General features: G+C 35.2%; 2 protein-coding genes across 2 annotated transcripts; both read right to left on the bottom strand.

Annotated features, from left to right (window-relative positions):
* Nucleotides 1-50: 50 nt before the first annotated feature.
* On the bottom strand, nucleotides 51-2,342 carry LOC107775129 (pectate lyase-like). Its single transcript, XM_016594813.2, has 4 exons — nucleotides 2,067-2,342; nucleotides 983-1,634; nucleotides 642-884; nucleotides 51-512 (listed from the first exon to the last, which is right to left on the bottom strand). The coding sequence occupies exons 1-4, from the start codon at nucleotides 2,252-2,254 to the stop codon at nucleotides 291-293; spliced, it is 1,305 nt and encodes a 434-aa protein (XP_016450299.1). The 5' UTR covers nucleotides 2,255-2,342; the 3' UTR covers nucleotides 51-290.
* Nucleotides 2,343-3,083: 741 nt separating this feature from the next.
* LOC107775126 (uncharacterized) lies at nucleotides 3,084-7,359 on the bottom strand. Its single transcript, XM_016594808.2, has 2 exons — nucleotides 6,040-7,359; nucleotides 3,084-3,621 (listed from the first exon to the last, which is right to left on the bottom strand). Exons 1-2 carry the CDS (start codon nucleotides 7,218-7,220, stop codon nucleotides 3,594-3,596), a joined length of 1,209 nt encoding a protein of 402 aa, XP_016450294.2. The 5' UTR covers nucleotides 7,221-7,359; the 3' UTR covers nucleotides 3,084-3,593.
* Between the last annotated feature and the right edge of the window lie 5,082 nt (nucleotides 7,360-12,441).

Below are 12,441 nucleotides of genomic sequence, written 5' to 3'. Positions count from 1 at the left end.
AGCAACATCCTTATCTCGGAGTGTCCAAATATCATGAAAAATAGCTACTATCAATTGGAATTGCGATTTTATTGGATTTATCACTTTTACATTGGTAGAAGGAAAAAGGACATGGACTCAAGAATTTACAGAAGCACAGAGCATCAAAAACCTAAAAGCATTTCCATCTTAGCTCACACTCATTCTCCCCTTCTACTAGCAGCTTTGCATTTGAGAGGAGAAAGGGAGCAAACTGACTTCTATAGTTTCAGGTCGTATTTCTATTAGTAGAAAATTGGCGCAGACAAGCTTTAACAAGGCTTCCCTTCAATGCAGTTCAAAGAGCCTGAAAATCTTGTTAGCCTACTTGCATATGAACCTGGCCTGGGGTGGATCATATCAGGACCCTTCATGAATATATGATTGGGATTTCCAGATTCCACAAAGAACGCTCCGTTCATCATCAGATCTCCCTGTGATCTCCACACCCAATTCTTCCACACACTTTCAGGTGAATACTCCCTTTTGGTCACCTACAAAAAAAAAAAGAATGAGCATCAATTTCAACTAAGAGCTAGTCACAATATAATGTGTGTGTTCACTTCTTTCCATGATCAGGATAGTGATGAAACTTTGTTGGTCACAGATATTGTTAATTTTACCTCCTTTGCATTAGGGTTAGGCGGGGCGATGAACCGGTTGCCCTGGCTGAGGATGGTGGGGTGTTGGCTTCCACCAATTGCATACATAAGCCAGTGAGTATAGTCATTGTTGACTGCATGAACAAATCCCCATCTCACTCTTGGCATCCTCTGGATCAACCCTTGTCCAAAGTGATTAAAAGCAAGTGTTATCTGTAAAATTGAGTCCTCCGAGTAGCTATCACTTGCTCCAAACAACATAACCTAAACGAAAAACATGCAAATATTAATATATACATGCTTTCTTGTTTCATTCTTCAGCAGAAAAATGTTCTCAGTATATCAAGTTTAAGCTAAGTTACATCATTATGGTTAGTGAAATGGCAGTTGGAAATGGTAATAGCAGTTGAAGCCTGGACAGCATCAATGAGTCCATCATCACAATTAGACATGGAAACATGATCAATCCAAATATTTGTGGATCCAAAGATTGAAATACCATCACCATCACTCCTTGATCGAAAACCATAATGATTGATCGAGTCTCTAATTAGTCCACCATTACCAGCCTTAATATCATGGATATGAAGACCATGAATAATGACATTGTTTATGAACTGTAACATGAAACTAGCACCAAAGGCAATGTGTACTTTTTGCCCTCTGGCATCAATTGTCTTGTTGCTTGTCATGATAAGTTCCTGGTTAAGCCTAATGACCATGTGATGTTTAAATATGATCCAAAGTGGCTCTGGTTGTATGACTGCGTGGCGCAGTGTTCCTGGTTTAGGATTCACCATATCGTCGTCCGAAGGGTCAGTTACTACGTAGATTTTGCCACCTTTGCCACCAGTTGTATGGTGGCCGAATCCAAGAACACAATCAGCTAGCTTCATGCGGTTTTTAACCCAGTTTGGGTCACATCTCCAGCAACGATCAATAGGGTTAGTAGACATGCATGGACCATCGTACTTGTGCAAGTCTCTCCTTGTGCTATTGCTACCTTCTTCCCACCTTCAAATTAAATACGATGAAAATGTGAGGTTGACTGTAATATGCATCTTCTTTTTAATTTTTGTTTTTTTTCAAAAATGTTCGAAAAAAATAATCTTGACATGAAACTCGGCATCACTATATATGTGAATTCTTTTTATGTATATATATGTTGATTATTGAATCCCATTGAAAAATAACAAAATTAAAGCTTCTAGTGTAGTATCAAAAGGAGGTTCAAAAAAAGGTTTTAGGTCGTGAATTCGTCTATGTAGCATTTTTTCAATCCCCTTGTCTCTATGATACAACTCCGTAGTACTCATACAACATTTGTTGCACAAAATCTGTATATATAATACGTATGTATATTTCCCTGCTCTTCTTCAAACTTTAAAGAAAAAAAGAAGGGAAAAAGTGAAAGTCAAAAAGCAAGAAATGTGAGAGAAATAATACTTGTGAACATGTTTGTTGAGATTGTCTGCGACAGTTTCAGGATGAGGATTATAGGAATCCTGAGCAGTTTTCTTTGCTTGCGTAGCTCGAGTCTGCCACACCTCATCAAACTCACTAATATTTGCCTCTATGCTTAAAACTAGAGTGACTAAAACAAAGAAAATCAATCTATTTTTGAGAGTTCCCATTCTCAATAGCTATATATGTACAACTTTTTTTTCTTTTTTCTTTTTACTTAATCAATTATTCCCCTATCTTTCTTTCTTCTGACAGAGGGATGATTTGATTTTTTAATACTAATGGGTAGGCTTTAAATGCTAATCTAGCAATTATGGAGAGGCCATATGTTTGGCTTTTGCATGTTTGGCTTCTTTATCTGAGAGGGAGAAGAGTTTGTTTAAATACCACTAAGTGCTACAAGTAAATGTGAGAATGAGGAATAGAGAGGGAAAAGTGGGGAACCGCTTTTACTTCTAACGGTCAACTTTTGGTCTACTTGTTTCTTTGGATAAACTGTTTAATCCAGAGATATTGGCTGGTGTTTCCTAAATTTTCTATGGATTTGCTACAAAATAAAATGAATAATTTATCTATCTTTTATGAGCCAGGTAATGGCTTAAAATTATCTATATTTATTTCTCCTCAGTGACTTCTTAAATTATTTAGCAGTCTTTCTTCTCTTCTTATTTTTACATTTTTTAACGCAAACCAAATGCGTTTGAATTGCAAGAAAAATGCTATCCGTGAGAGATTTATTACTTTGGACATACATTTTCCAAATCATTTTTGAGAATTTGGTGAAGATCAGTGTAGGCAACACATATTAACCCTACAAAACTGAAGATATTGTATGACGACAGTGTAAATAGCTTCAGCTTTATATTAATAATAATGTCTAAATGTTGATCAAAGTAAGTAGTAATAATTTAATTGTAAGAATTTATGTTAAAGAATTACTTCCGTCCAAATGTAAGAAGTCAATTATCCCAATTTGGTAAAAAAAAAAAAATCCACAACTAAGTACCCAAACACAATTTAAATGATGTATTCAAGTAAATCACCCTACTTAAGATTGTTTAAACAAAAGAAAGAAAGATTAGCAACAAGTAACCCAAATACATGGTTCTACAACTACACAAATGTTCTCCAAAAACTAATTTTCCGATCTCTTGATCTTTCAAATTTACTTTAACACTGTTTTTAAACTAATCAAAACCATATCACAATTTAAACGAATGATGTACTTGCCCGATACTTGGCTTAATTAGCTTAGTACAGAACATGAAATTTGACATCTGCCCTGCAAATAATATCTAGTGTATACCTTAAATGAAAATACAAGTCTGCATTCTTTTCTTTGTGTCTCGTGTGGTCGAAGTCAAGAGAAAGGGAGCTCCAAATCGGTTGATTCGTTCAATTGGCAACCAAAACATTCACCCATTAGAGTGTGACTGGCAAAATTACAGATCAAACTCCAGCAACGTCATTGATCTTGTCAGAGATCCTTCAACTGAAAAGTAGGAGAGATTACTCGTAAGCTGCATCGCCAACTACCCTGCAAAATACTTGGACTGTCAAAGCATTCCATCTAGAGAACTTCAAGAGCTTGCAAATCAAAATCCATATCATAAAATAGAATTGAGCAATAGAGTAGAATTGTGCTTCTTAATTTAAACAGAGTGAAGACATTCACATTTCACAAGTATAAGGAATCTCTAACATGAACATAATAATGCACAAGTACATCCATTAATCATGTACTTCACTGTTTGTAGATATCCTTGACGCCTTGCATCGAAGTTCAGAGTAGGAAAATTGGGAAAAATAAGTAATGGAAGGAAAGGTTGAACTACTCATATATTGACAAGAGTCACAAAGGAAATAGATTTAAGCATAACACAGGATACCTGTTTGCATAAATAAGGGATCTTTTTCTTTTTTCTAGTGACGGATGTGTTCGGGCCAGCTTGTGCACACCTCGACTATTCCACCAGGTACTTGGTACCTATGATGCGCGGACTCTTCATTTTAGGCGCCACACCCGTGTCGACACGACACTAGTACGGGTAAGGGTTTGGAATTCGTACCGGATGTGGTTAATCGAGATAAGGTACTTTGACCACAATCCATGGACAAATTTGAAGAAAAACTGAATTTTGATTTCTCAAGATAAATGCTAGTACATATTTAAAGCCATGGGAAATGGCATACCTTCAATATTCTGCTGCTGTGAGGTAGAAAATTCTACTCCTTTTGTCTCCTTTTCAGCTTTTCCTCTTGAATATATTTTTATATATCTATTTTTAGAATTTTGAATTATTTTTTGCCAAATTCTTACACCCGTATCCGTACCTAGATCCCTTATCCCCGAATCTTAAAGTTTAGATTATAAAGGATCCGACCTCTCGATTCGCACCCGGATCGGATAGCTGCACTCGAGTCCGAGCAACTTAGCATGCTACCTGCCACTAGCACAAGTATGGGTAGCTCTGCCACCAATGCTTAGGCATATGAGAAGAATCACCTAGTGTTTTAAATAAGGAAAAATTATTTTACTAATAGTTGATAGAATCATCAACAGAGCTCAGCTTCAGTGCATTTGAGAGCTTCATCACGATCCACTATAATGTGAACTTGTGAAGTGTCACAACTTTCATTGCCAAGTAGGGAAAAGAGACTACACCAACAGTAGCCTAATTACTAAACTGAACTGCAAGCAGCTGTGCACACAAGTCTGCTTCTTCTTCCATCCGACTACCTTCTTTTCAATCAATATTACTTGTCTAGACTATAACAAGTGTATAAATACAGATGGAGACACAGTGAACGAGACAAAGCTAGGTTAATGATTCTGAAAAACTGATTTAGCTGATAATACGGGTGGCAATTTGACCTGGTGGTATTTGTGCTAGTTGCAAGTAGCACTAGCAAGAAATAGTTGGCCTAGAGGAGGACGAGGAGATGGATTCGATAAAGAGAAAATGTCAACAGCGGCAGCAATGACTGTACTACAAGATGTAACCAGGCATATCTAACTTGCCAGCAATAGTGGTCCAGATTACATTTGACGCTTTCTATCTCATTCTTGGTTGTCTTGAAAGTACAATTACATAAAGTGATTTTTCGTCAAACATTGCTGAATGGGGCTTTCCTGAATAGGCACTTCACCTCCATTAATTGCAAAAAAAAGAAATTGGAATTTCAAGCTACTCTAGTATGCCATATAATTGGAAGGCTTGATAATTTTATAATTCATCAAATCATGTTTTTTGATGAATTAAAAATACATCAAATCACTTAATAAAGATATTAAACACAAATACTCCTGATGTACAACTAAATCACATACCATCGCCGTTCTATTTATTTTGGATTGCACGTATGCTCTATCTCTATCATACTCACTAATCTGTGATTCAAACATGGCTATGGAAGTTCCAGATTCAGGTTCACATCATCCAAAGATTAGCATCTTTAACACTGTTCTAGGCTATTCAATATCTATGAATGATCATGTCACACCATCCAAAGATCGGAAATTTTACCACAATTCTAAGCTATTCAATATTTAAGAATGGACCACACCCAACGTTACCAAGATAGCGTTTTTGATTAATAAAGTGACACAGACGCTTACTGGGATATCAGCACCAACAACTATAAATGTGTTACCATCTTCTATATCAAAACTACGTGACTTGAGTTTTGCTCTGATTATACATTTCTACCGACCACAAAAATTTAAAAACTGAAAAACATTTATACCGATCATTGGACATTCTCCTGTGAAATGAAGTCAGGAAAATATTTAATACTTATACCTACTATATAGTACATTCCTGAAAGAAAAACTTTGGGGATAATACACATCAAATCTAAGATGTCAATACATACTGGCAAGAAGTGTGTATAACGAAGAATTCAGAACAAGAGATATAGAGATAATATAGAAGTTTCAAGTTCAATCACAAACCTTTGAGTTTGCTTTTTCAATGCCTCAGTCAAATTTGACATGATGCCACATACTTTTGCTTCTGCAGTTAAGGAATTGACAACTTCATCTAAAGATTTCAATTCCTCATGAAACTCTTGATGCAAGACCAAAGAAGAGAAGTGCTCATCTACAACCAAACCGAGACACTTGACTACGTCTTCAAGTGAAGGAGCCCATTCACAAGCCTTCAACCCCAATTCAAATGATGCCTTAGGACAAGGACACACCTGAGGAAACCTCTCATACTTATTCAACCACTTTTGCAGGTACCGGATCAAAACCATTATCTCTGAACCAGTTAATTTACTAATGCAAGCACCCAAAATAACTTCATCTACATTCCTCGACGCAAGAAAGTAATGCAAACACATTTCATAAACCGAAAACCCATCATGTGCTAGCATAAGCAAAAATGAAGCATCCCTAGCTAGACTCATCCTATCCGGACCAAGGCTCGTGTCCATTGCCTTGTCAATTGCAGACATTGCTTGACTCTCCCACTCCTTCCTCACAAAAGTCAAGCTACTATCCCCGTTTTTTGGAAGGGAAAGAAAGTATTTCAACACACAAATCATATCATAAGTTTGAATATCTAAAACATGCTTTACACACAAAACAACCAACCAAGATTGCTTCTTTTCAATTAGGTTATTTATCAAATTCGATAAGCATGAATGTTCAACAAGCCCATTAACAATCAAACTCCCCAAAACCTCCCAACTCTCTAAAACAAAACATGCTTCCAAAACCAAACCCTTAACATCTCTACCCATAAAATTACCCACCTTTTCGGTCAATTTTACAATATTGCCATCGTCCAACCCATCAACATGAATTGAAACACCAAATTTCTCCCAAATTTCTGCCACGTAGGCAACAAACATCCCAAAGAACTCGTCTTTATTGAATGTATTAGGGTTTTTCATCTTCCTCTTCAATTTTTTGATGAAATTTTGCCCTAACTCGATTAACTCGACATCAGTTGATAAAATTCTCCATCCAGTACCTCGTTTGACTAGCGATACGCCGTCTTCCTCTTCCTTTTCCGGTTTCAGTTGAAGCAGAACTGGTTCTCCGCTAAGAACAATTGAGTAATTTCCCTCGGAGGTGGTTGGAGAATGTTCAGTCGAAGCTTTGGTTATAACTTCCAGCAAAGACATTGAGAAAAAATGGATATTTTGTTTTGGTTGTAGAAAGAGAATTTTTCAGTGCTAAAGGAGAAAAAGAGGCACCGGGAAGACAGGCGGCGGCGAGGTGGCCAGCGGCGAAGAAGGAGAAGTGAAGTGAAGTTTGAAGCCCTAGAGAACGAGTTACAAGGTGATAAAGTTTTAAATGGACTGGGCTAGTTATGCTTCACAGAGTGATCACTTGAATGCCTGAGCCCATTTCTCAGGCCACCCAGTAAAATCGAAAGAAATTGTCATAAAAATCTCCAAAATATTTGAATTGGCCATGTGACCTCCTATTTTTTTTTTTAATTTCTTTTGATTTGGAAAATAGTTAAATGAGTGGGTTAAGGTGGTTGGGGCCTTTTTAATATTTTCAAAAGTTGTAGGTCACTTATTAAACTTGGAAAAAGTTTATTTCCTTCATTTTCCCACTAGTTTCTCTTTTCTCTCTCACTCGACCCCCTCGACCATGGTGGTTTCCGGCGATATCCGACAAAAATCAAACTTCGATTTTAGATTGAATCATCTCTATAGACCCAACAAGCATTGTATATTTTCTCATAACTTGTCAATTTGGTAAATCCTAAATTCTTATTTTTTCGTTTCTTACAACTGTGATTTTGGGGTTTGTAGAGGGATTCGTGCATATGCATTTGCAATTTCGATTGAGTTGTGTATAGTCATATCTTATATGGCATGGTTGGTTATATTTTCTTCTTGGACTACCTCTGGGCTCTGTATTTTAGATTTTCGTCGGTCTCGCGACCTAATATTTATTGATAACTTGTGGTCGATTGTCGTCTGGTCATAGATGTTTGATGGAATTGGGCTTATTTTTCTTATTCCGATCATAAGTTTCAAATTATTAAATGTGATATTGCATATGTAGGTAACATGAGGAAGAAATCAATTGCTAAGAAGTATACTTCTTCGGCAGAGATAGCGATTGAACACCCTTCAAAGCTTAGAAATAGGAAACGAAATGCAAATACTTCGGAAACGTCGCCTAGTAAAGCAAATGCTTAGCCTTCAAAAATTACTACGAGGAAACGAATTGTAGATACTTCAGAAGTTTTCCCTAGTAAAGCAAATACTGAGATTTCTAAGCATGATAAGAGAAAAAAGAACAAAGAACCATTAAAGTCTACCAGTAAAAACAAAAAGAACAAGATCAAATTCTAGATTAGTTAACGAGGACATACATATTAGTAAAAACCTGTTGCAAGGAGCTTAGCGTTAAAAGGTGTTGATGAGGAGGAGAAAGAAGACTTAGACATAAATTCAACACAAAATCAGATGGAAGAACAAGTTTCCGAAAAAGTAATTGTCAAAGAAGAAAATGACAGTATAGGTAAAGCTTTAGGTAGGGAGGAGGATGAAAATGGTGATGATTTAGGAGATTGATAAAAATGAAGAAGAAGAAGAAGAAGAAGAAGATGATGATGATGATGATGATGATGATGATGATGATGATGAATATGATTAACAACTTGAAGATGGTGAAGATAAGTTGGAAAGTGAAACACATGCAACAATTGAAGGTGACCAGGTTCTATCAATTTCTGTATTTGTAAGGGCGGTCAGCGTATCTAAATACAAATTCAGGACTTTTCTAAGAAAGCATAGACGTTTCACGGCCAAGATTAGTGTGAGGTCTAGGATCAATAATTTTCATGAGTTCAAGGAAAAAATTGGAACAGTCAAATTGATGCAAAAGTTTGATAGTAGTTGTTTTGGACAGTTTGCAAAACTTTCAGAGCATTGGACATAGTTTAATGGACAACATGTCCATTCCTTGCTACAAAATCTATAACGCACGAGTTATAGATTTTAGTTAGAGACAAACCTGTTAACTTTGGATTGAAGGATTTTTCTTTGATGACTGGATTGAACTGTGGTGCCAAACCCAGTAAAGAAGAAATGGATAAAGTATTAGAAGATGGCGAAGGATTCTGCGACAAAGTAAGTGTAAGTAGCAGGAAGGGGGTGGAAGAAGAGAAACTTTTGATGATGTTGAATTCCAAGAGATTTAACACATAAGAGAGGTTTAAGATTTCATAGGTGTTGTTTGTCCATCCAATCTTACTTTCAAGGGATAACATATAGCGCGTCGATAAGAAGTGAATTTGTATGGCTAACAATTTGAAAGTTTTCATGAAATATCCATGGGACTAAGAGTGTTTTGAGCTTACAATTGAGTACTTTAACAATGACATGTTATCAGTTTACAAATCATATGTAAGCAAGAGCAAGGAAAGAAAAATCTCTGTACAAAGTCCAAATCGGCTAGTTATGCTATGTACGACTTCCCATGGACCTTTATGGTAAGTATTAAAAAATCTTCTCAAAAAATCTTTACAGTTGAGTACTATTATTTTATTTGTAGCAGACGAAATTTAATATTTTTTTGTTCATATTAAATTAGGCATGGGCGTACGAAGCAATTCCGCTATTTGGTCGTAATATTGAGAAATCAAAGGTCGTAATGATGCCACTGTCAAGGATGTTGAGGTGGCACAGCAAGAAAGTGACTTCTGACCCTGATTGGGATTCCTTTAAGTAGAGAGTTGATAACCCTGGTGTAGTAAGATAGGGAGTGCAATAACACTCCACCAGTAGATTTGACTTAACCAGAGTAGAAGATTATCATAGACCTCGTGTGGATGTTTTAGTACTGTTTGTCTATTGACTTCTATCTATGTTATATTTCAGAAGGTGCACCTTTACCTTATTCCTAACCTATGTGAGATGGATATGGACTATATGAAGCATTTGGTACCATACAACGATGAGATAGCGGATCCTATAATCGACCAGTTAGCGGTTGATTTAGAAAGGGTAACTGCCATTAAAAGGGCACCTGGTGCAATGAGCTTAGAGATTAATGATGAAGTTGACTTTGTTGATGATGACCCTTTGAATGGGAGTATTCCTGATTCACCACTAGTTGGTAGTTTTTCTGATAAAGATATTGGTAAAGGAGTACCATGCAAAATGTGCAATGTTCAGTCAAGTGATACAGATGTGCGTGAAGAGTTGAAGGTTGTGAATGACAAATTAAATAAGGTGGTGAAGATCCTTGGCGATATGCAAAATCAGAATGAGAGTGTAGCAACCCCTAGGAGGATGCCACTTATAAATACTAATGTAATACTTATTCTTTTAATAAAATAAAATAACAAAAAGAAAAGAAAAAAATAGAACAATTTTCAATACTTCCATGAGGTTTTGGGAAAAGAGTTCAAGTATTCTAATAAGATTTATAAACTAGTTTTTCAAATTATTATTATTATTTATTAGCAAATAAAAAATAGGCTCATGAATAAACTTTAACATATGACATCTCAACTTAGAAAAATCTCATAAAAATCTCTTTAAAAGTGTAAGATACAACTATAAACAAAAAAATGGCAACATCTATTTAAATTAAATAATTACTTTAGAATTTATTTAATACTTAGTAGATGAATATTTTTCATACAACACCTTTGAAGACTTATACAAAGCATAAAACTCAACTCTAAAACTCAAATACAACTATTAAGTCCCCAATCAATTTTTTCAGGTTCAATTCAAATATCAAATTTAATTTATTACAAGACTTGGGCATAAACATCCCCAAAACAGTCAAATTATTCACTAAAATTAAGTTACCGAAATAATATTGTCATGACCCAATAGATATTCAAAGTGCATATTTAAGTGTATCATACGGATCATGTACAAATCCCCAAAAAGAATACATATGCTTATGCAAGTGTGATCTTCATTTATGCTTCCAAAGAATCTACTTCAAATGGCCACCCTCAAGTCTCTCCTGGTACATCACCTACGATAGTAACAAACTATCACTAAGCATAAAGCATAGTGGCATATAAACTTAACTAATATTTTATAATAAAAGAAAGGTAGCCTATGTAAGGAATACAAGGAATAAATTCTAGATATGAGCTTATCAAAATTCCCATCAAGTACTTAATGAAGGTACAATCATTTCAAGAAGGCTAAATATCAAATCATAAAATAGTTTAAGATACCATTATTCAAAATTTTAAATGTCAAGAAGATTTACAACTCTAATCCGAGGAAGTCCACCGTTTAGTTGATTTCGCTCAACACATAGGTCATGCAATTACATCAAAGCATAATCTAGTAACAAGAAGGACTGGAGTCCTAGATCAAGTAGGGTCGTCACACAATTATCAATAGAATCAAGAGCCATATTGAAAGTGGACTTCCTATCCATACTCAAAATGGACAAAGTCCATGATTAAGATGGAATGTGAATCCAAAGTCAAAATGGGTCAAGATCTAAATAAAAACCATGTCCATATAAGTAACAATGTCATTATCACAAAAGGGACAAGATTCCAACAAGAATGCAATAATGCTCAAGTAATCAGTATATGTGTGCGAGTTCATAACTCAATTACAAAGTGACAAATTCATATGATTTTAACAAAATTACACGACACCTATATGATTTTAACATATTCATAACTCAATTACAAAATTAAACCTTCAATAACAACTAATATATCAAAGTGTCTCAAATATTCTTTCTCAAGCAACAAAGCAAGTAAACTAGTAAAGTAGCAACAAAGTCAATATGACAATAAATTTAAAGTAGGTTGAAATTTCATCAAACCTTAACCACCCACAATATATCAACAAATTAAATTGAAAGGAACACTCAAATTTATATGCAAAACTTGAAACTTTAGTGTTTCTAAAGCTCAAATGATATTAAGGGATTTAAGATCTTATAAGCCAAGAAAAGAGCGATTTTCTTAAAGTGTGCTCCTTAGCTTGAACGAATGTATTTTATACCTTAAACATGTAATCAACACACACTTAAGGTCTGAAATTTAAATATGTTTAAAGCAAACCATGATAAATATCAAAAGATGGATTAAATGGGTCACAACTATTCTAATAAAAATCTTGAAGCAACTCTGCCTTGTATTTCAGCCCCCTTTTGACATAGTAGACAACAAAACTAGCCATTTTAGTCTTCATAGAAAGTTTAGATCTACGTCTTATCTTTTTACATAATTTTGAAGTACTACAATTCGAGTTTTAGAGAAAATTTGGGATTAAATCTCTTACTTTCAAGATCTCAAATTCTCTAACAACAAACATAAAAATTTTACCAAAATATGTTGAACAAGAAGCTTACCACAAATTTGAAAGAGTTTCTCCACAAATCCAA

This window comes from Nicotiana tabacum, chromosome 22 (assembly GCF_000715075.1).
Source record: "Nicotiana tabacum cultivar K326 chromosome 22, ASM71507v2, whole genome shotgun sequence".
Classification (NCBI taxonomy): Eukaryota; Viridiplantae; Streptophyta; class Magnoliopsida; order Solanales; family Solanaceae; genus Nicotiana; species Nicotiana tabacum.
This window is presented reverse-complemented; position numbering and strand designations above follow the sequence as displayed.

Excerpts from the sequence above, each read along its gene's own strand:
- LOC107775129 (XM_016594813.2), bottom strand. The coding sequence starts at position 2,254 with ATGGGAACTCTCAAAAATAGATTGATTTTCTTTGTTTTAGTCACTCTA. Across the intron at positions 885-982 it reads ATTTCACTAACCATAATGAT|GTTATGTTGTTTGGAGCAAG; the intron begins GTAACTTAGCTT and ends TTTTTCGTTTAG. Across the intron at positions 513-641 it reads CTAACCCTAATGCAAAGGAG|GTGACCAAAAGGGAGTATTC; the intron begins GTAAAATTAACA and ends TTTTTTTTGTAG.
- LOC107775126 (XM_016594808.2), bottom strand. The coding sequence starts at position 7,220 with ATGTCTTTGCTGGAAGTTATAACCAAAGCTTCGACTGAACATTCTCCA. Across the intron at positions 3,622-6,039 it reads TTGAAAAAGCAAACTCAAAG|GGTAGTTGGCGATGCAGCTT; the intron begins GTTTGTGATTGA and ends AGTATTTTGCAG.